This window comes from Rhea americana, unplaced genomic scaffold (assembly GCF_003343005.1).
Source record: "Rhea americana isolate MKP2758 unplaced genomic scaffold, rheAme1 scaffold_131, whole genome shotgun sequence".
Taxonomy (NCBI): Eukaryota; Metazoa; Chordata; class Aves; order Rheiformes; family Rheidae; genus Rhea; species Rhea americana.
The window spans coordinates 866,086-889,532 of NW_028185384.1; the positions used below are offsets into that span (position 1 = coordinate 866,086).

At 38.9% G+C, this 23,447-nt stretch overlaps 2 protein-coding genes and 1 non-coding gene across 5 annotated transcripts; 2 read left to right on the plus strand and 1 right to left on the minus strand.

Moving 5' to 3' along the window:
* The first annotated feature begins 1,658 nt into the window (after positions 1 to 1,658).
* On the plus strand, positions 1,659 to 17,293 carry PRPF39 (pre-mRNA processing factor 39). 3 transcript variants are annotated; one of them, XM_085297851.1, is made up of 14 exons: positions 1,659 to 1,788; positions 3,326 to 3,698; positions 4,820 to 4,945; positions 5,586 to 5,704; positions 6,443 to 6,610; positions 7,344 to 7,509; positions 7,983 to 8,090; positions 10,272 to 10,436; positions 10,756 to 10,882; positions 10,977 to 11,245; positions 11,839 to 12,023; positions 13,446 to 13,520; positions 15,034 to 15,154; positions 16,923 to 17,293. In XM_085297851.1, the coding sequence occupies exons 2-14, from the start codon at positions 3,372 to 3,374 to the stop codon at positions 16,974 to 16,976; spliced, it is 2,010 nt and encodes a 669-aa protein (XP_085153977.1). In that variant the 5' UTR covers positions 1,659 to 1,788; positions 3,326 to 3,371; the 3' UTR covers positions 16,977 to 17,293. The 3 variants fall into 3 exon arrangements, with proteins under 3 accessions (XP_085153977.1, XP_085153978.1, XP_085153979.1); XM_085297852.1 differs by lacking the exons at positions 1,659 to 1,788; positions 3,326 to 3,698 and adding exons at positions 5,124 to 5,192; positions 5,296 to 5,458 and having other exon boundaries at positions 4,864 to 4,945; XM_085297853.1 differs by lacking the exons at positions 1,659 to 1,788; positions 3,326 to 3,698 and adding an exon at positions 5,296 to 5,458 and having other exon boundaries at positions 4,873 to 4,945.
* Positions 11,323 to 11,408, plus strand: LOC146599829 (small nucleolar RNA SNORD127). The gene has a single exon (XR_014894919.1). It is a non-coding gene; the product is annotated as a small nucleolar RNA SNORD127 (small nucleolar RNA).
* Positions 17,294 to 18,306: 1,013 nt separating the features above from the next.
* FKBP3 (FKBP prolyl isomerase 3) lies at positions 18,307 to 23,324 on the minus strand. The gene is made up of 7 exons (XM_085297854.1): positions 23,177 to 23,324; positions 22,995 to 23,096; positions 22,805 to 22,912; positions 22,330 to 22,465; positions 21,216 to 21,283; positions 19,513 to 19,610; positions 18,307 to 18,544 (listed from the first exon to the last, which is right to left on the minus strand). The coding sequence occupies exons 1-7, from the start codon at positions 23,285 to 23,287 to the stop codon at positions 18,490 to 18,492; spliced, it is 678 nt and encodes a 225-aa protein (XP_085153980.1). The 5' UTR covers positions 23,288 to 23,324; the 3' UTR covers positions 18,307 to 18,489.
* Positions 23,325 to 23,447: the final 123 nt, after the last annotated feature.

Consider the following 23,447-nt stretch of genomic DNA (forward strand, 5'->3'; position numbering starts at 1 on the left):
CGCCGCCGCCGCGGCCGGAGGGGAGGGGAGGGCGGCCGAGGCGGAGGGGCGCCGGGAGTGGGGATCTTCCTCTGGGAGGATCGTCCTTCCTCGTGCGAAGCGGCCTCCCCGCTGGGCGGCCGTGGGGCGGCCGGGGGGGTGGAGAAGAGAAGAGAAGGGGGAAGGAGGCGGCCGGGAGGAAGCCGGCAGACCTAAACGTCTTCGATGAATACATTTATAATTCAAAACAGTATTATCACGTGCGTAATAAGTACTTAATTGAAGCAGGCTAAATAATCCATAGCGCTCTAAGTTACCTAAGGCAGCTGAGTGCGGTTTCCCATATGCGGATTGAGTTATTTAGCGGTATAAAGATTCCTACAGTTAATTTATTCTCTTACGGGGCTCTCAGTGGCATACCTGCTTAAACTTCTTGCCTGTTRTCTTGTAGCAACGTAGATAGGCTCGTATTTGTTTACTAGGTGGGATGGATTTTGCTTGTGGGTTTTAAAGTTGGATATAACCTTCAGTTATTGAAAGAACCTAGCATATGAGTGTTTCAGTCTGAGACATTTTAGGATAACTTGCTTAGAACCTGTCAAACAGATTTTAGACCCCGTTTGAAATGTACATGGTATGTGCATAAAGGTGATCAACTAGTACTTTATTCTCCATTTTTATTGATTTTTTTTTCATTCTGAGATGTAATAGTTGCATTTTTTTCTCTCTTTTTTTTTAAGCTGGACTGCATCTTCTGAATCATCTAGAAAGGAAGAAAGGCATATCTCAGAACAATTTTAGGTTATTAATTGTTKTGTATGTAAGCACAATTGCATTTAGCTCTTTCTAAAGTTTAAAGCTGTAAATATCAGGGCTGCTGTTTTGCATAACCCACTCCTCTTCTACCTTGATTTTATAAGARTTACRTAGATTAGCTCTGAGTAATAGTAAYCATTTTTGGTGGTGCCTATCTGTTCTGTACTCTGTACTGGCAAAGGTATAGTAATGCTATTCTGATATTTTCTGATTTCYAAAGGGTGTTTATTAATGAGATCCATACTGAGGACACATCTCCAAAATTCACTAAGGAAACTGGCTTTGGATACTGCTTTTTTTAAAGAATAGCCTAAGATGTGARGAAGAACTGGTCATTAAAGAGATAAAGTGCACATCTTATACAGGCATCCTCTTCAGTAGGACAAAAGTAGTAATGTACCCTGTGCAGTCAGATCGTGTTTGTATGGCTTAAATAGCAGCATCATCTGTTTATGAATGCTGTTGCTTTACATACTTATAAAGTGTTTACCTTATAAAAAGGAAAGAAATTGTATTACTGAGATTGCCAGGTGATATAAAAAATGGAGAACCAAAGTAATTACTTTTAAGAGGCTATTAGTAAGGCTTTGCTTTCAAAGTAGGACTTGTATAGCATGTATTAACCACGCAGACGTTTTTACACTACTGTAAAGTCATGTGACTTGATGAACTGTTACAAGAATAGGAGCTGTTGTGTCCTGTCTTGAAGCTTCTGAAGCTAGAGTATGGGAGTTGACCTTTTATATGAGATGGAAAACATTTCATTTCTGCCTGTAGTTTTTTTTTCCTCACCTTTTTATTGTTGAGTTTTCTATGTGTTTGTTCAGTTGAAAGCAAAAATATCTGTTTGTCCTCTTTTCAGGCTTTTRACTGGAATGAATTCTGGAGATATAAATTGGAGGGGGCTTGAGGAGGGGACAGGATGTTGCTGTTTTGTCGTGCTTTGTTGAAATAAAAAGCTTGCTTACCATCTTCTCTGAGGAGAGCCTAAGGGTAATAAGAGAGGCAAATGTATTTGAGAATAGCAGTCTTATAGAAACAACTGAACTTGACATCTTTCCTTCAAAATATAGTCACAATTAAGAACTGCTGAATTCTAGATTTATTATAAACCTGATTATTACATTACTGTAGCAAGATAGCTACTGTAATACGGTTCTGCAAATATGATACAGATGTGATCCAAGTTTACAGATTGTTGTATGAAGCAGTGAGACTGTAAGAAGTAGACAAGACATTCTGTATAATTTGACATACCTAATCTACAAGCCTGCCAGTGCTGGTGAGGCCTAGTCCCAAGTATTTTTTTACATGAATCTTTGCTGCACCCTGTATTTAGAAGTGAAGTCTGGCTTTGTATGCTAATCTGACACTACRGTGAATCTACAGCTGCTTTAAAAGAATGGATGTTGATATGAGCGTGAAGAGGAAGAATTAGAGTAAGTTCAGTTTAGTATCCTTACACATAGGATTCAGGCATTGCAGGCCAAAATGAGTTGGACTGAGCAATGTTGGGCAATGTGATGTACAACCAAGTTGTGCCAGACTAGAATTTATGGCGGCCAGTAGGGCTGGGCAGCTGTTTTTGGCAGGAAGATCAAAATGAAGAGTGGGAGGAAGATGGAGTCTGTCCTGAGGGGCAGGCGGAAACATTTGCCATGTCATTTTATGTGGAAGCAGGTGACTACATGTAAGGAGCTAGCCTAAACTTTTTTGTGGCCCTCTAATGCTAATTYGTGTAGACATAGTTAATATGGACAGAGAATACTGCTGATAGTTAAGCTAGTTCAGCTAGACATTGAGGGTGTATTTTAACATATGGGTTGACTTTTATATCTTGATCACTACTAACAGTAATTACTTGGAAGATTCACAATAGTGTGTGTGTGTCTGTGTGTTAAAATTTATGGTTATTAACATTTTAATAATTGTGAATGAGACTCATGAATGAAGCAGATCTAATTGCTGGAAGTTCATGATGAAATAAATAGATGAATGAGACACTCAGGAGATTCTTGGATGGCTGAAAGTTGGGAAACAAATTTTGCTTAAGAGTTAACCTTGTTTGCTTAATCTTGGAATAATCTGTTCAGCTCATGCAGCTAGTGAAATGTTTGGTTGTTTAGGTAAGAGCCCAATTTCTGAAAGTTTTAGGCCTTTCTGAAYTTTTCACACTCTTAACTTGAAACAGTCAAAGGTTAATATGAATTCATTGATGTTAATGTAACAAGGCTGGATGCWCCTGACAATCTAAAGCTGTTTACTTGTAGATTGACACATCTACTTTTAGTAACCATCAAAGACAATGGGCAGCTTTYTGATTTAAGTGATGTTTAACTATTAGGAATAGGTGCTTTCTTCCACCCCCTACTCTTCCCTAGTTAAACAGGAGTAATTATAGCACTTTAAGGCTTTTTTCTCTCAATACTGTAGTTGAATTAATGTCTATGCAGGCTGAYAATTTTAAAACTCATGGTGAAGTTCTTGTTGAAGATTTGAATGTTGAATCCTTTTTTTTTCCCCTCCACAGGATATAGTACTACAAAACAGCATTAACCTCAGTATTAGCCTCAGCTATGCAGAACTCAGAGAATACAGAGGAGGAGAAGACCGTGAGCAGTGACAATGCAGACAATGGCGCTGAGACAACAGCAGAAGAGCARCATATGGACTTCAGTACAGAAATTATGAGTGTAACAGAGATGGAACAATCACCTGATAGTTCCGCTGACCTGAATGAAGAGAACACGCAAGAAGGTGAAATTTCGAATATTGAAAGTTTACAGACAACAGATATTGAGTCTTGCTTCCCTCCAGATTATGAGAAGTTCTGGAAAGTAGTAGAGGAGAATCCGCAGGATTTCACAGGATGGGTGTATCTTCTACAATATGTAGAGCAAGAGGTTAGTATGTACCTACTTTTTACCCTCAGCTTTCCAGTCAAAACCAAACTCCAAGTTTACATCAGGCTTTCATAGATGCTATTTTCAGACAGCAGCACTTACCAGTTATCGTCAGCAGATATCGCAAAGCAATGTTTAAGACAAAATCAAAACAATAATTCTTTTGAAAGCATTAATACTGTGGAGCTTCCATCTCTTACWAAAAATTTGTTCCAGTTTGTAAAAACAAACCTGTCCAGTTGGACTTTTGTGGTTAGATTATAATCCATTTAGGAAAAATATAGTTAATACTTGCCCATTGTTAGAGATGATGTTTTGCACTTAAATTTTTTGGTAGTAAATGATCAGCTGCAACTCGAACAGTTCAAGAGTCTCACTAGCGTTTAAAAAGGTAGTTGTTTTTACAAATTAAGAATATTTGTGTTTTTCCATGACCTGCATAGATCTACATAGATGCTGATACTTACYGCTGTTACTGAAATTCTGAACTGACCATTGGATTCACTTAAATGGTTTTAAGTTGGAGGCTGAGAGGTCAGCCAGCTAGTTCAGAGTCTCAAGATTTTTTCTTGTTCGTACTTGGGCATGTTGAGAATACTCAAAACTTGTTGAATGTGCTTGATGTTGTATTACTGTTTTCTGTTTTTAATCAGAGAAACGTGACCTACACGACTTGCCAAGTGTTAGTTTTTATTTAGTCTTCCTTAATTATGTGTGTAAAAGCAAACAAAAACTAATGGCTTTTCATGTGAGATGTAACTCAGCTGTGGAACTCCTTCCTGCAGARTATGTCAATGCAGAAGTTTATAGGGGTTCTCAACAAACAGCAGGACAAAATCATGGGGAAAAAAGTGTGGAAGGCTGTAATGTAAAATACTTACTATGTCAGAGGAGGTACTTGAGCTGCAGATTTCCTGACTAGGAAGACTTGCTGTATTTTTGCCCCATTCCTATACTTGTAGTCAACTGTTATTGGTTGTTCTTTGAGACTATTTGCTGGATCAGATGGACTTTTGGTCTGATTGCACCATTGTTCTTTGAGAAGAAAGCTAGCTCTTTGTTTTGTCCTTTGAGCTGCACGTTAAAATGCTTCATTATCTTTTGTTGTGTATTTCTGACAGAATCATTTACCGGCTGCCAGGAAAGCATTTGACAAGTTTTTCACACATTATCCATATTGCTATGGATACTGGAAAAAGTATGCAGACCTTGAAAAGAGACATGACAACATTAAACAATCTGATGAGGTATGTAGGTAGCTGGATATAGCTATTGYCATTGGTCCTGTTAGCCAAATAATGACTAACCTACTGCAAGTCATTTGGCTGCCAGACCCTACCATATATGGTCAGATTTATAGGGATTTTGTTTGCATTTGTCACTTCTGTGGCATTTGTAGCTAATGTTTTTTCTCTTTGTTGGCAGGTGCGTTAAACCTCTACAGTTTGTCAAGCTTTGCAGTGCAAGCCTCTGTATTACACTGCAGCTTAACAAGTAGGGCAGGGCTTTTCTGTCACTTACATTTATTGCTCATTTTCAAAACAGTATAGTTGGTTTGCTGGTCACAATTGCTACATCTTATTGCATTTTTGGTCAGACGCTGTCAATGATGCTCTAATGGGTCTGTGCCCTATGGTCTGTACCCCAAAGCCTGCCCACACAACCTGGTCAGAATGCAGGGACCGCTGCGCTTTGAAGATCAAGACTCTGCACGTGGAGATCAGAACATTGCCATGTTCTATCCAACCTCCACCCAAATGGTAATGGTAGATTATTTAAACAAAATTCCAGTAATTAGTATTTCTAAGGTTCACCGGATAACACAGTGTTGCCTCTCTATTAGGACACCATTAAGTATTTGAAGTACAGTTCATGTTCTCTTCATAGGTTTATCGCAGAGGGCTTCAGGCAATTCCTCTTAGTGTTGATCTTTGGATACATTATATAAACTTCTTAAAAGAGACCTTGGACCCTGATGATCCTGAGACTAACAGTACTGTAAGGGGGTAAGTTAAAAGCAAGATAAGTGATAYATGAAACATAAAATTACATAACAGTGTAATCAGATGAAAAGTATAAGCTAAAGGGCAATCTWATAGCAGCCTGCAGTTACTTACAGGGCTCTTTAAAAAAAGAGGATGGAGCCAAATTCTACTAAGCAGGGACAGATAATATAATGTAGTATAAGGGTCACAAATTGTGAATTCRGAGGTTGAGACTAAATGATAGGAAATACTCAATTAAGCACTAGGATAGTAGTGCAGCACTGGAACAGGTTACCCAGAGAAGTCTGGGAATTTCCTTTCTTGGAGATTTTTAAGGTATGGCCAGAGCATATCTGACCTCACCTGTTGCTGGTGATGGTCCTGGTTTGAGTAAGAGGTTGGACTAAAGTTTTACATGAAATTAGTTGAACTAAATCAAAGTAGCTTTTAGCTTCATGACTGATGTGTAGTTTTTGTCTGGTAAACAACTAAAGCAGTTGTTTCAGAAGCTTCTTTACAAGAATTTTTCAGCCTTAAAGATTGTGTGTTTTCGTAATGTCTTGCATTCCTGCCTGTGACTTTTTGTGTCGTCTTTACTCGCTTTGTTTTGATAGTGCTGGGTAGAAGGGAAAAGTGCAAACATGAATTTCTAGAGTTCTTTCTTTGGATAYGTAGAAAATATTTTGAGGCATTTAAGTAATGAATTTAAGTGTCTACTGCTGCATTGAGAAACAACTGTGAAATTATATCACTTTTCAGAGCCTATGAACATGCGGTCTTGGCAGCTGGGACAGATTTCCGTTCTGACAGACTGTGGGAAATGTATATAAACTGGGAAAATGAACAGGGGAACCTAAAAGAAGTTACATCTATATATGATCGTATCCTTGGAATTCCAACACAGCTCTACAGTCATCACTTCCAGAGGTAAAAAGGAAAAAAAGATTTAATTAATTTTACAGATTTACAGTGTTATTACAGAATTGCTTGAAAATAAAAACTAGATAAGATAGTTTTGCTAGCTTTTTATAGGTACGGAAACACATTTTAAGAAATTTATTTTTAGAAAAAAAATCACAAATTTTATTGTAGARTAAAAGATGGCTTTGAAATTGTCATAAAAGAGGATGTCTTTGAAAAAGCTGAATGAGCAGCCTTTGAACTTTACATCATACTGTAGTGCTCACTTGTAGTGAAACACTAATTGAACTTTTAAAACTGACTCACTAAAGAGAAATACTTGGTAAAGTTTTAAATAGTAAAATCCAGTGTTAATACKGGCAGGATAAGTGGACCTGAAAGCACTAGTTAAATTATACGGTAGCCTTCCTGTTAATTTCTGCAGATCTGTTTTTTTTGGAGGTAAAGAATCTTAGAAAATTTAGATTATTCTTTGCTATCAATTTAACATGACAAATGATCTGTATGCATCACTGAAGTTCATTATTCTTTAATTTCTTTATGAAACGTGAAGCTTCTGAACATGTGATAAACAGCAGAAGTTGCATTTTATGCTTAAGTTATCAGAAGTTGCGTCTTCAGTATTGTTCTAGGTTAATACAGAACCACACTAGTATTTATTCTTGTGCTCTGGTTATGCAGATTACTTACTAAAATATAAAACATAAGTTTGTATTGATTTGTTTCTATCTATTCTTAGGTTTAAAGAACACGTACAGAACAACTTGCCCCGAGACCTTTTGTCTCCTGAGCAGTTTGTTCAGCTTCGCAGAGAACTGGCATCTGTAAATGGCCATAGTGGAGAAGATGCACCACCTGGAGATGATCTGCCCTCTGGGACTGAAGATATAACCGACCCTGCTAAGGTACATACGTAGCTGATGTTCCCCAGCACTTCTTACCTTATTCTGCTGCTAGAAGAAGAGWTTATTTGCAGAAAGTATAGTATGTTTGTAGCTGAGATTCTTCTGTAGTTCTCTTGCATATCAGTGATTGCTCAGTAACTACTGCTTTTATCTGTAGAACACTTAAATAGGTATCAAAGAAGTGGAGTTCAAAGTTGAAAGAAATGGTGTGTAAAACTTTTAGAATAAATACTAACCATTCTATGAAAATGTACACATACTGAAACCACATTTTACTTGGGTTCAAATTCATTTGAATCTAAATAAGCTTTAAGATAAGGCCAAATTTCATATGCCTTTACTCACAAAAAGTAACTAAGAGTAACTCACTAATTACACTTTTTAAATTTATGCATATTGCTGTCAACATAAAGTGCATTTACAAAGCTGATAAATTATCTCATTTTGTTACGTTTTTAAAAATTATTTTTTAGCTAATCACTGAAATTGAAAACATGAGGCACAGAATCATCGAGATTCATCAAGAAATGTTCAATCACAATGAACATGAAGTCAGCAAGAGGTGGACATTTGAAGAAGGGGTAAGTTTGTGTATTTTTATGTAAGGCAGCATGCGTTAAAGTCTTGAACATAAGACCGGGAACTAGGAATTCTGAGTAACAGTTAAAGCTTTACAATCTAAACTGCTCTGAGGCTTAGAACAAAGATGTAGTTTCATTATTCTGCCCTTTTCCTGTGAAAAAGCAGCTTGTGAGGTGAACCCTCTTATCTGAGGGTATAACAATCTTTAAGCAATATTTGGAGAGAGGCAAGGTGGTGCAAGAATACCTTTTATTAAGTAGCTTTTAAGTATATACACATAAAATGCTGTGTAAGGTGGTACTACCTTATGCATCTGGGGTACCACGGAATCAATAAGGGGAGGAAGGCAGTGCTGATCCAAAAGATAAGCCTGTCCTGAAAGGARAATGCACAGATTCATATGTATGCGTATATATTGTTGCATTAGACGCTTGCATCTGAAAACAGTTAGCATTTGCATTTTCCAGTTTTCCATAAGCAACATACTCCTACATATAACATAATAATTGATTTATCATTTGATCAAGGCAAAAAAAAATTTTTTTCCATATAGAATTAAGGTCAGTTACTGTTGAAAAAGCAACTTGAGTTTTCAATTCTCAACTGATTTTTCTGGCAAACATAATATTGTTCTTGCTTTAGATTTACTTTCCCACACCAGGTCCTCTTTGAAAAGAGAGTTGGAACAGGTTTTTAGAGGTACCTAAATGTGGTACAGGAAATCAGAACTTCATTATATTTYTTACTGCACTTTGTTGGAGTAGGCCTGACATCTTACAAGCCAGAGAAACTCAAAAACTTATTTGGTCAGCATTAGTATCATAGACTACTAGTACATGAGAGTTACTTTTCTTGATGTATAACAGCCTAACAGCCTAAAGAACTGTTACTAGTTCTACATATTGCAGGAACACTCTTGCAGCAGATATCTAGCTTAGAAGGAAGTAAAGCTTACAAAGTATGACTGTAGAGCAGGTGAGGACTCAGATATGCTGATGTGTAGTACGAAATGGTTTGGGAGTAAAACCATTAAGGAAAACCTTAAGCTTCAGGATCTCTAGCTTGGGATAATGATAAAACTGTGGACATGTTGCAGAAAATGTATCAGAAACAGGATATCTGCTATTGCTGATTGCCAGAATCAATACTTGCTCTACCAAGAGAGTATGGCTGCTCAGTAGATACCAGCATGTTGGATATCTAAGGAATTTGGAATATAAAGTTAAACATGTCTTTATAATGGACAGAAAGTAAGTAGATCTATGGCAGATGGCAGACGTAAGTAATGGTGGCCACTTAGCCACTTAGACCTGCTTTACTACTGTTTTAGTGGCATCATATACCTGTGAATTTATCAAAATGGAAGAGAAAAAAAAATGGATTCCATAACAGAATTCACTGAGGAGCATGAAGGGGGATGATGGGCTTTTTGCCTATTACTCCTTAATTATTATTGTAAGTGGTGGGGTTTTTTTTTTTTTGTTTTTTTTTTACACTTATACTGATGTTTCTGAGATGGAATTGCAGTATAAGAAAGAAATAGTAAAGTAAATTGAAGGTGAAGAGAGAAAAAACAAAAGAGCTCTGGAGGGATGCTTTATTGCATTTAGTTCAGAGCAGTTTTTACAGTCTTTTTCTTCTGAACTGTCCCATTGAACTCTTCTGGTCATCAGAAGTAAAAACGTGATCTTGCCAGCTGCTGACTAATCAACTTAATGTAAATATTTATTATAAAGTCCATTTAAATGCTCTGTCTTTCCTTCCCATGATTCTCAACACAATTTTAAACTTAATTTGGAGGATGTTAGTRCAACAGTAAGTACTTTAGTTGGCTGTATATATGTGTGTACAATATTCAGTGTTGTTTACAAATTCTTTGTTGTCATGGTGCAGCTGCGGATTTGCAGGGGAAAAACTGTTTGCATTGAGTTCTTAAATTCTGTAAACACTTTTACTCAAAAGTTTTCTACAGAAAGTAGCTTAAAATTAATTGGCAGCAACACTTCTTGAGCAATATTTGGATAATCCCATTTGACTTGTTTGAATAGATAGTGAAGTATGATTCTGAAGTGCAATCTAAAGAAATGGTGTTACTTGAGTGGTGTGTGGTTAATTTTAGTTTTTTAATCCAACTTGGTGTTAGGCTTTAGTCATGCATTGCCATACTGTGACTCTTGCAGATAAAGAGGCCTTACTTCCACGTAAAACCTCTGGAGAAAGCTCAGCTGAAAAATTGGAAAGAATACTTAGAATTTGAGATAGAAAATGGAACTCATGAACGAGTTGTGGTCCTCTTTGAAAGATGTGTTATTTCATGTGCCCTCTATGAGGACTTCTGGATTAAGGTAAGGGAAGTAGTTTACCAATGGTCTCTTACTCATTGCATACATTGATCTAGTGACTAACCTTTTGTACTCTTGTTGAATGTTGTTCATATATAACTATATCTGTTGCATTAGGAGATGGTCTGCTTGCAACCAGATTTGACTGCTGCATATGCCAACTTCGTTGCCTCTCTACGTCCTTCCTTACAGAAACTAGTCTAGTGGTTCAATAAAGGTGCTGAATGGGTTTAAACAAAAGAATTTTATCGTTCTGTCATGTATTTAAAGACCAAAGATAAGCTGTAAAATTATACAATCTCTGCTCTGTTTTCAACTGTAGTATGCCAAATACATGGAGAATCATAGTATTGAAGGAGTGAGGCATGTCTACAGCAGGGCTTGCACAATACATCTTCCTAAGAAACCAATGGTTCACATGCTATGGGCTGCCTTTGAGGAACAGCAGGGTAAGAGCAAAGTTGTTTTTTTCCTGGGAGGGATTCTGTTTTAAATTAGCTGTTGGATATGTCTTATTTTAAAGCATCTTTTCTGGTATTTTAGGCAACATCAATGAGGCAAGAAGAATCTTGAAAACATTTGAAGAGTCTATTCTAGGACTTGCAATGGTTCGCTTGCGAAGAGTAAGCTTAGAACGCAGGCATGGAAACATGGAAGAAGCTGAACACCTCCTTCAAGATGCTGTTAGGAGTGCCAGATCAATTAGTGAATCGTCATTTTATGCCATCAAGTTAGCTCGACATCTCTTCAAAGTACAGAAGAATCTCCCAAAGGCAAGAGAAGTGCTGTCAGAAGCCATAGAAAATGACCCCGTATGTGTTTCCTTATTGCTGTATAAAAACAGACTCGTGGTATTTTTTTTCTTTTTTCAGAACTGTATTTTTAAAAACGGCAACAATGATGACAGATGTTCTAACTGTATGTAATGTTTTATTACTGCATGGAGACACTAGTCCCTCTAAACTGATGTTGCCATATTGTGTGCTGCAAGTTTACACCTTTAAATCTTTTCTCATCAGAGGCACGGTATACTTCTATATTATTTGATTTCCAGAAAGAAAAAATTAAGAGTATGGAGTGTTTACATTTCGAGGCAGATATGAATAGTGTAGGCAGTATTCTTGAATCATTCTGTATAACCATAGAAATATTTGCCCCTCCAATCTTTATTATTAATTGTGATGCCTGTTTTTGTAATGTTAGATTGCTTTTTACTTAATTAAGAAACAACACCAGAATTAGGTCAAAGATGACCAATATAAAGAGATGACTTTTGTATTTACTATTTTGTAGCATATATTTATGACGCAAAAGTTCTGGTGTATAGTTTTAGTAAGTGTTAAATACATAACATGACAGATGAACAACGTGCAATACAAGTCTTTTTTCCTCCCCCCTCCCACAGGAAAATACGAAACTTTATCTCAACTTACTTGAAATGGAGTACAGTGGAGATCTCAAGCAAAATGAAGAAAACATCTTGAGCTGTTTTGATAAAGCTGTCCATGGCGCTTTGTCTATAAAAATGAGGATTACATTTTCTCAGCGAAAAGTAGAATTTCTTGAGGATTTTGGTTCTGATGTAAACCAGTAAGATTTAATATGTGCAATGGCCATATTAGGGTCACCACAAGATGTGCTTATAAAACTGGTGGGGAAGAGGTTGGGCATCCATTAAACTTTCTTTTGTACCATAAATTCTCTGTTGGCAGATAGATGCCAGATCCATATCTCTTTAAAAAAAAAAATAATTTTCTGAAAAAAAAATGCATCTCCTTTTCTCTGAAATATCTAAGACTTTATAGGACAGAATTGTTACCCTTAACCTCTTAAAATTTTAACTTGCTAAGTTTTATATAAAAGGAGGATGCCTCTCAAAGAGGCAGTGTTCTGTGATGCAGATAAAATCTTATTCTTTGGTAACCTCAGAGCTGCTGCTTGAGTTCCCAAAATCACATCAACTTTGTTAATGTTTCTAAACATTTAAGAAAAGGTACTTTTGTGCAGGAGGATCACATACTAGAAGTGCGATTTATTAATTAAATACTAGACGTGCCTTTTTCCCTTCTTAATTCCCTGTACTAAAATAAACCCTTGTTCTTATTTACATTTTACAGCTAACTTTCTTAGGAAGACTAGCCATGAGTTAGGTTTTCTTTTCCTGTTTTATATGTTTTTAGGAATAGCTGTCCATAATTTCTGCTTATCTTTAACATATTAACTTGCATGGCAGCCAAGCATGCCACTTTGGGATCATAAGCAGACCAAACAAAAGGCAATTTTATGTTCCCAAACAATCTAGAGGATAGAACTAAGTATTCACTTAAAATAAGATTTTTTTTWAAAAAAAAAAAAAAAGCCTTTCCTACTTATCATAAGTATTGAGTTTTCATTTGATACCTTATAAATTGCAATATGCAGCATAAAAGTAATCTAGATACTTTAGTTAGAAAATGCAAATATTACTGATATATGAATAATAATATGACTCTGTCATGCTGCATTGATGTTTGAGAAAAGGCTGTAGGTAATACTTTGGAATTGTTACAGTACTGTATAACACTCATTTCTGATATTTGAGTAAATGTGCATCCTAAACATTAGTGCTGCTATGGGCAGTATCAACAGCTAGACTACATAGTGCAGTCGTTGGGAGGAGCAGCTGTGTGTCACAAGTCTTAAAATTTCTTCATAAAGTAACTTTATGGAACAAGTGCATTAAGTATGCTAAAAGTTTAGCAAGTTAGGGATTTCAGAGCTAGCATTGCTGATAAAATTCATCTTTATGCAGGGTGAAATCTCCCTTAATAGTGAGTTTTTGGCTTTTGTATTTTCATGATGGATCAATCTGATTTCAATTAAAATTCAAATTTGGTTATAATTGTTTGATTTCAAATATTTTTATATTTTTCAAATTGAAAGATGCATTTTAAAATGGTTGCTCATGTATTTATGCTTCATGTAATGTTTACATGGAAATTGTGAACAAAAGTATATTTTTGTTTGTTTCAGGCTTTTGGATGCCTATGATGAACATCAGGCACTTCTACAGGAGCAGGATTCCTTAAAAAGGAAGGCAGAGAACGGGTAGGAAATATCTTCCCCTGAAAGTTTAAACTAACCCAATGGGTTTTGCAGTATTGGTAGCAGGAGCATGTATTATACAGGACTGTATCTAATACAAAGGATTTGGGAAATGCTTTAAAAATAGTTCAGAGAATGATCATCAGAGACTGTTCTTTAGGACCTGTGAAATGGTGAGAAGATGGGTACAATAATTAACTAACACTTTTGCATTTCTTACAACATTTGAATTTCAGTGGGTTTTAAAATTACTGTGATCTGTATTCCCTACATGTAGAAACAGGAATCGTTAAACACTTCTAACTTACAGTAATCTAACTTTTTTGTCTCTGACTTAAAGCTTTGAAGCAAGTGCTGTTATTTAATAAGTAAAGAAGGAGAAATTGTTAGAACTTGCATCAGTTACAATTCTGTAAGCTGACTGTCTATTCCAGCCATAGGAATAACTATTTTTAAAGTCTCAAGCTTCTTTTATGGTTTATGTGTAGGAGGTCTTAAGGCATGCCAGGTTGTTAAAGGTGTTTAAAACTATGAGCCAGAAATAGTTCCTATACAGACAATTTATGATTTAGCATAGACTAACAGAACATGGGGGAGGATAGAGATGAAGTACAAACGAGGACTTTGAAATGTGGAGTTTTAATTCATACAAAGAAACACACTTTTAAGTTACTCAAAATTCAGCAAGTAAAACTGTCTGAACTGTTTTTAGGCAACAGCTGGAATTAAGGTCTCAACTCAAGAGGAGGAGGTGGGCAATAAACCTCTCTTTAGTATTACTGTACAGTTATCAAAACACTGAGGCAGTATGGCTGCAACTGATTAAAAAGCCCACACCATCTCCTCGTACATCCACACGTTAAACAGAATGGCAGTTCAGTCTTACCCTTCCGGAAGTTCTGTAAAACATCTGTATATGCAATTAGTTTAAATCTAAACAAGAAATGTTGACACTAACGGCTCTGTAGGAAACTGCTTCTGGAAACTTACTGTGGGTAAATTGCCTTTCTTCAGTCATTTGGCAGTAACTATTTAGGTAATTTCTGTCTGACAATTCAACAGGAATGGCCTTGGACAGTCCTTAATGCAAGCATCCAGTGCAGGAACAGCACTGCTGTTTTGTTTTGTTTTTTGACTTTTTTTTTCCTCTAACCACTTAAAAGTATACCTCAGATAGGGTTACACAACAGGCTTAAATAATTGGAACCAGACTTATTGGAGAAAATAACATTTTAAATGATGTATCGCAGAAACACTAAATAATACTGGCAAGAATAACCATCTCTGAGCAGAAGCTTCTTGTTGATGTCTAGGTTTAAGCACCATAGCAACTTAAAAATGAGACCATTGTTCTGAAGCACCATATACAGTCTTTCTCTGAATCAAATCTTACTTTCTTGTTTGGGTAGATCACCAGTTTTGAAAATAGTACTTATATTTGTGTAGTAAATGTAATTAAAAAAAGACAATTTTAGAAGTGAAGATACTATTTAGAAGCATTATATTAACTTTGCAGATCAGAGGAGCCAGATGAAAAAAAAATGCATCCAGATGACCCAGCTTTGGCATCAGCACAGATGATGGATGGAGACATGCAAGTCAATCAGGCAGCATACAATTACAATGCCTGGTATCAGGTAGGTATGCTTTGAGTGCTTCCTCTGAGATGTACATGCTGAATATATTTAAACTGTTTTATCAGTGACTTTCTTCTGTCTACAGCCAAGTGTTACTTGGCAAGGAAGGCTTGCGATAAATTTTAGCTTCTGTTGGTTCTTTTCTTGTGCTTCTATGTAAACTTACAAAATCCCTGTGTAGTATGGAAAAAAATTAAGAAATTTTTGTGGTTGGCTCTTCTCTGTATGTAAAAGGAAGTGTAATGCAATTGAGGACATTCCTGGTTAAGGGTAGTAGATTATTTTGTGCTGAAACTTTTTACCCAGGAAAGTCACCTTGGGATGCCAGTTTAATACTAAGTATTTTCATAGTTTCCCCCACCACCACCACCAGAGTAATAGCTCCTTTCACAACAGCATGGATTCTTCTGCACTAGTACATACATGCAAGATCAGCCTGTTAAATAGCTTGTCTGGGGCTATTCTTGCATGCTATTTCATTTTGTCCTCTAGAGGGGCGTAAAGGCTGAATCAGTAATGTAAGAGGTTTCCTCCTCTCCTGAGTTAGCATGCTCTGCTTGCTTCTAGAAAGACAGGTCCCTTTTGGTATCCTGACTTTGAACAAGGGGCATGTCAAAGTCTGAGCTTCAACATCTTTCTGCATGAGATTAATAGACTAAAGGTGGGCACTGCTGATGCCCCCTCAGCTGGGATGAGTCTTGTACTTCGGGCTTGGAAGGCTTTTCTCATTGAGAGCTGCAGGATTCAACTGAAACACGTTGGGAAGCAGTTGATGAAAGCTTTTGTTTAGACTGTCAGGAGCCAGGCATCTTATCAGGCAAATGACAACAGTGGTTGCAGATGTGACATAAGTAGGCAGCTCTATAACCCTATTTTAGAAGTGTCTGTATCACAGAAAAATGCTCATCTCAAAGCCAGGCAGTAAAAGGTGTCTTACCCAACATGGGGAACTCTATAGATATTAGGCCAGGAAAAATGAGAGAGATTCTCAAAACCCGGACGCACGGGAGCAATAAAATTATACTCTCTATAAAGATATCAGTCCTGTGGTTGAAATGTAACTTCAGCACTGGATGCCTTCCATGCATTTCAAAGTCTGCTTTGGATTAGCAGACACCATGGAAGCTCTGAGGGGATGGGGATGTTTGTTCATGCCACACCTGAGAACATTATGTTGCTAAATCCCTACATAATCTAAGTGAGACAGCTGGGGCTGCAGGTGGTGGCAGTGCCATCTCCCAAGCCTGAATACAAGGGAACTGCCCCAGTCATGGTCTCTGCTAGCTGCAAACCAATAGATTTGATGGGAGTAGTGTTACGGCACCAAGAGACTTTACCTTCCTCTCCCACCTTGCGGGGTTTGCTGTAATACTGGACATGGAGCTAGTACCTAGAATCTCCCACAGATGCAGTATTCATGTTTTCATTACCTTTTGATCATTCCCTTCTTCCTCTTGTGAGATTCTGTTGAATAGAGAAGTGACAAGGAGCTGTAGATTAAGTACCAAAGGGAGAATTTGAGGAATGCCCTTTATATCACCTTGAGGTACAGGATGCACCTAAAGCCTGGACGAAAAGGTATTGAGATATGAATATTCGGGATGGAGCATGTTGATACTCGTGTATGGTCAGGCTGTGTAGTGTGTTTAGATCAATTAAAATCACAAAAGGGTAAACTGACATGTGATGTTTTGGAATGACAGTTTATCAGATACCCTTCATGGAACAGGTGTGTTCTGACTTATGTTCTAATATTTTTTTTTTCTAGTACAACTATCAGAATGCATGGAATTACGGACAGTATTATCCTCCTCCTCCTTGATCAGAAGAGTGAGTGAAGTTCATTGTGCAGTTTCAACAAAGATGGAGTAAAAAAATATATTTTTCTAAATTAGGGATGTGAAAGAACTGTTGTAATACCTGCTATTTGGTCTTTTGCATGTGAAATGAGCTGATGTTCACAGGGTATGTGTGAAGCAAGATTTGTGTGTTGGTAACTGATAAATGGTATCTCTGTATACTGCTAGTTTACCATAAATGCATTTCTTTATTTCCCTGCACTAACTTAAGGAGATATTATTTGAAGAATTTTTTGCTGTTTCATAATGATTCCGTAGACTTAAGAAAAAAAAAAGAAAATCAGTAAATCTGTAGCCTTTTTTAAAGCATTTCTGATGACTGGTGTTACCTGCAGTGGCTGCTACAGGAAACAAGCAGGTCAAGGAAGGCTGCCAGTTCATGAGCAAGGCTGTCCTTTCACCTGCGCTCCTCTCCAACCAAAAATTCATACCCTGCTTCTATCATGAAACTTCTTCCCATGCCCCAGACCACTGTTTATATTGTCATGACTGAAACTTCAGATGAAGATGGCAGCCTTTGTAAGCTGTGATATGTATTTTCTATTTTATGTGGGGGTCAAAAATTAAAATGCAGTGCAAAATGATGTTGCATTCTTTTTTAAAAAAAAGCACAAACTGTGTTTGGAATGGATTTTTGTATCTAGAGTTTTTCATGTACACAGTGTGAGCAAACTTTTTTCATTTTGATCAAAGTGATCATTCTCATTTTCGTAATAAAAGCAAGGAATTCAGTAGTTCTTTGAGCTTTCTTGGATTTCCTCATTCTAGTTGAGAATAAGAACTTCACATTTTCAGTTCAACAACTATTGTTCAAACTAACTTCCGCTTGTGTCTGTGTTACAGAAAGGGCTCATGACAGGCATCATGCCTCTCAATTCTGTAACATGCCTTTAAAGGAGAATTTTAGTAGCATGTGACCTGAAGGTTTTTTTAAATTTAAACAATGCTTAGCATATAAATACCAATTTTTCTTCACTTCTGCCTCTCACACTCTCCTAATATTCTAGGTCTAACTAAAATTGTTGGGTAAAATTACTGTGGTAAAACTTAGCAGCTACATAGAATGTAAAACAAAGAAAAATGAGTTATCAAAGACTTGAGCTAAGTATTGAAGTAAATATGTTACAGTAAAAGATTAGTCAGTACTGGAAACAATAGTAAAAATCATGGAATTTGAAGGATGAGTCTGTTTCCGCTTTAACTGTTTCCAGTAAACTCCTGCATTTTTATTTTCCCCACACTAGGAGAAGGAATTTTTAAGGTGAGCCTACACACAAAAAGAAGTCAAATCACTTGCATGTATAAACTATGTTTCTTTAGTGGTAAGTTACTGTACAGCAGTTGAGGGGGAAAAAAACTTGATTTCAATACAAGGCCACAGTTGTTACTATATCCTGAAGTTACAAGAGCAAAACTGCAGTTGTTGGAAGCTCTTGCTCAGAAATGAATTCCCAGCAGCAAAGAAAATTCTTCATTTCACTCAATATCCACCAATTCCACTTCAAAGAAAAGTTTTGCATTTGGTGGTATCCTGTTTGCATAAGTTAAGGAAGCTTGTAAAAAAACATAATTAAGTTTAGTTTATAAACTGAAGTTAAATGATTTACCACCTGTTCCATTTCTCAGGTGTCAGTTTTACATTTCACTGACCCATTTTAACATCCTGTATTTAGTATGAATCACAGCTGCTGTTTAACATGAGTGGTCATAAGGGACATTCAGTACCAGATCTACAGATACGCCTTTTATCATGAGACATAGTTCTCATTATTCTAATTCTTCTTAAGAGGAACAGCTGAATTTTAAATTAACTGCCTAAGTGGTGTCTCCCTTTTTGGGACACTATCACTGGTCTTTCTCTGTGAAGTCAGAATGTCTTATTTGAAGACAAATAATGAAATAATCTAAATAGTTGTCTTAAAAAAATCTATCAGCAGAAAAGATAAGAACAGGAGAGAAAATCACTTCCCCTCCTCCTGAAACCAGCAGGAAGGGTGGACAGGAAATACAAAACAGGACGGCAGGAAAAGAGGTCTGCAGGGACAGCTCAATTCAATTCCCTACTTCATTTGTATCCTGGAATCTTCTAGGAGACCAGTGCTTCTAGCCGGTTTTAACGGCTCTCTATAAACAGCAGCAAAATCTTTTTCTCCCATTTCCCTACTACGTATCTCCATTTGCACTGCGGAAATGAGCAATTAGAAACAGCTAGAATAAAAAAGCTGGCAGGCATCAATGGAAAGTTATCCCTGTTCTCAACTAACTTTGTCAGCGRAAATGCAGTATGCCCAGAGGAGCTGTTCTTCAAGACAAATGTGCGGTTGCATCCATCACTTAAGTAGGTTCACTGCATTTGTGTATATTCCTTAACACTGAAACCTGCTACTAGCAAAAAAATGAGCATGCCCCCTTTATATCCTGCTCTGCAATGCAGCTTATTCTGCTGAGCATTTCCAAGTTACTTAAAATAGTAATGAGTAATTGATCACAAAAGGATACTTAGCATCAGGCTGACCTTTCTTGCCGTAAGCCCATTCAGGTTCAATTTCCAGTTGAGCTTTCTCTCCTTTACTCATTGTTAGGAGAGCTTCATCCCACTAAAAAACAAAAGAAGAGTCTTAATGCACTGAAGAAAATGCATTTAATATACTTTCCCAACTTCTCTAAAAACACATGCAATAACATGCAAGTCTTCCGTGCGTGTTCACCCACCCCAGAGTACACACTGTGAGGTGGTTTTGCACATTCTTTTTAYGTGTGGAAACATTCACCCCCGCCTCATGTTCCTTGCTCCCAAATTAATCTCGACTGTACAACGTACTCTTGGTTCACAATTGTGTTGTAAAGATACCAGTGAACTGATCAAGTAAAGGTTTCACTGCAAGTATCCAGTTTCAAATCACGTTTCCCGTGTAGCCGACACATACTAACTGGTTTGCCTCTCTCCTCGCCTCAGGTGTCCCTACCTGTCTGCACTGTCAATGGATTAGCCTTATTTTAAAGCTGATGCCTAAGGACTAGTTTTATTTTGGCACTTGTCCCTTTTCCATACTCACACTGCCTCACAGCTACTGTCCAGCTTAGCATTATTTCAGCATTTCACAATGAAGAGCTGCTACTCGCATCCTGCGGCTGCGCAGGGAACATACCTGGCAACCATACAAAACAGGAGCACTGCACCAAGACTAAAGAGAAACCCAGGTGACTCTGTCTTTTGCAGCACTAGGCATAAGCCCAGGAACATTTTCCCCTTTCCAACTCCAATCCAGAGTCAGACATAAAGGCGTTTTTGCTGCATAGCAGCAGCATGAGAAATTCTGTTTATGAATATATATATATATATATTCATATACTTAGACAAAAGAAAAAGCTTTGCAAGCATAAGAGCTTATCTTGTACTAACAGCCACCAATTTCCCTGTTGGCTCAGCAGCGAGGTGCACAGTGAGGCACCTCATTCGTGCCTAAGATGATTTCTCCCAGATACCAAGTTTACACCAGTACACAGACTTCAGGATTTAAACAAGCAGATGAATGGGCAGAAAATTTGATTCTTCTGCTTAGTACTTCAGGCTATCTTAGATAACCCCCTCACAGAGCTGCTTCTTGCACTACTGTAAAAGTCAGTGCTGGATACAGCAGAGGAATTTCAGTAGTGGGGTTTTCTTTTGTTTAGCTCTTCAGGATTTTGAAGAAAAATTCAGAGAACAGACACTATGCAACCTACTTCCAATACACGACAGCAGTTAGAGTATGGCATTTCAGCATACAATTCAGAGTTAATGGATGAACTATATGCAGGAGGAGGCACTTAAGGTAAATATGGAAAGATGCTGATGGGAAAAAAAATATTCTGATTGCCTAATCATGCATACTGTGCATGTGTTCAGTGGTAGAGCCCCAGGAACCCAATAGTCCTGTCCACCAAGTGCTACACACAAATGTATAAGAGACTCTACTTATCCTGAGGAATATGTAATTGTAAAACTGTTTTCTAAATTCTACTCAACGAGAGAAATGACACTGAAGATGGATGAATGCATCTATAAAAATATTACATCCTGCCGATGGAAAAGCTTTCAGCTTGCCTTCTTAGCCCCAGAAGAAACAAGAACAGCAGCTCAAAATTTGCATCCCAGTGATAAATTCTGCAGACTGAAAAAATCTTTTGGTTTTTGAGGGAGTCATTAATAGCTTACTTACACCTCTGATAACTTTTCCTATGCCAACTTTGAAACTTAAAGGTTTGGCTGCTTTTTTCTTCTTTGAACCTGAAAAACAGTTTTTATGTTCATTCACTTTAACGTCACAGCAGCACACACCATATTTCCATCTAAAATGACTATTATGATCATGATTTATTTACATAAAAGTCTTTTATTTATAGCACACTGACAGATTTCCTGATGGTTCCTATTATTTATTCTTTCATTCAAAACAGCATATTGGGTGAAATTTTAGTGCTATGCGGTGATTGTTTTTTTTATTAAATATTCTGCAAAGAGCTGAAGTTGATCTGCATCCTGGAGAAACGGAACCTAAAACACTCATTTCTGCAATGCCACTTGAAGATTCATGCAGCAAATGCAGAAGTGAGGCAAAAAAAGATCAACGGGGAACCAATTTTGCTTTCAATGCTGTAGGAAAACAGACTTTAAAACAAGTAAGATGGATCAGACACAGTATTCCAGTGACAGCTTTCTTGTTCCTGTCAACTGTGTCAAACATCAGTGCTGAAAGAAAGGAGTTTCTATTATTTACCTCAGAATTTCATACACCTAAATCCTCTGATCAAAATAGTGACAAAAACACTAGTATTCTTGTCTGAAGTGGATACGGTATACCAGGCTATTTCAGAGCACTGTTATTCCGAGGCCTCCACATTTAAGGTAGGTAAGGAGAAGGTAGCTACACTGTTAGTGCATGAGTTCTATAAATAAGCTAAAGTACCTGAGCAGGAATCATCTTTCCTCTTAAGTAAGTCTCAAGGCTGACCAAACGCCCGTATTTCACATTATCTGTAGCCTGGAAAATACCAAACTTGAGCTCTGGCAAGATGCACCAGGTATCACTTTACACAAGCCAGTCCTAAAATAACACCCTGCCATCTCTCACGGAAAAACTGACTCTCAGAACAGACTGGAAGGACACTGCCAGTCAGCTTAAGGTGGTCGGGGTAAAAGCAGTTTATCAGGACTCTGACCACACAAACCTTCGAGAAGCAATCCCCTGCCCAAGACTGCCCGATGAGTCCTGCTAACTTCCTCCACACCTACCCGAGACGAAAGCCAAACGCTCAATGTTTATGTGACCTTACTTGTTTGAATATTGGTATCGAAGACTGTTCCGTCCTGTAATTTTCCTGTATACCAGCAATGAACGGTATCTCCTTTCTTTGGAAAATTGGTCTTATCTCCCTTCTTTAGGATTGATTTGGTGTATTTTGGTGGACCCTAAGTTTATAAAAAGCAAAAACAAGCGTTATGGCTGTTCTGTTACCTGGTTGCAGTGTAAGTGCGTCGACGACGGCACAGCTCGGGGACGGAGGAGCACGCAGGGCGCGAGGGAGCAGCGAGAGGCGTGCTGGCAGGGCAAGGGAGGGCAGGCAGCACAGTGCGGGGCAGGACAGCGCTGGCAGGGCAGAGCGGGGCAGGGCAGGGCAGTGTTGGCAGCGCTGGCAGCGCAGCGCTCTGCAGCCACGGAGTGGGGCAGGCGCAGCGCGGCGCTACCCGGGCCGAGGCCGAAGCGCCGCGGGCAGCCGCGCGTCTCGGGAGCCTCCCGCCGCCCCCTACCTCCTCGGCGGCCTCCTCGGGCTTGGCCGCCTTCTCCTTGGCCTCCTCCGCCTTGGCGGGCTTCGCCTTCGCCGCCGCCTTCTCCGCGCCCTCGGTGCCCTTAAAGCGCTGCCGGGGGAGGCCGGCGGCACCGTCAGCGCCCGCCGCGGCCCCCCGGCCCCGGCCGCCCCCCGGCCCGGCCCGGCCGCACCTGCGTGTGGAAGAGCTGCGTGTAGGCCGCGATGAGCTGCTCCTTGTTCGCCGTCTTGGCCACGTTCTTCACCTGCCCCAGCAGCTTGTGCTCCGCCAGGAACTGCAAGACACGGCCGTTACGGCGGCGCGGCGCGGCGCGGCCCCGGCCCTGCCCCTCCCGCCCCCCGGCCCGCCGCGCACCGCCTGCGCCGCATGCTCCTGCAGGAACTTGATGATGTCCTTCTTGGGCAGCGCCTCGCTCCGCAGCTCCTCCGCGCTCCAGGGCTGCGCGGGCGCCGCCGCCGCCGCCATCTTCCCGCCCGCCGCCGCCACCGCCTCGCGCGCCGCCCGCCCTTCCCGGCGTGCCCCGGGGCCGCGACTACCCCTCCCGGCGTGCCCCGGGGCCGTGACTACCCCTCCCGGCGTGCCCCGGGGCCGCGACGACCACACTTCCCGGCGTGCCCCGGGGCCG

Bases quoted from the DNA above. Each gene is read 5' to 3' on its own strand.
- FKBP3 (XM_085297854.1), bottom strand. From the start codon at position 23,287: ATGGCGGCGGCGGCGGCGCCCGCGCAGCCCTGGAGCGCGGAGGAGCTG. The intron at 19,611-21,215 runs GTAAGTAAGCTA...TTTGTTTTTTAG, and splicing joins TAGGAAAAGTTATCAGAGGT to TGGGATGAAGCTCTCCTAAC. The intron at 18,545-19,512 runs GTATCCTTTTGT...TTATGCAAACAG, and splicing joins AAAGGTCAGCCTGATGCTAA to GATACCACCAAATGCAAAAC.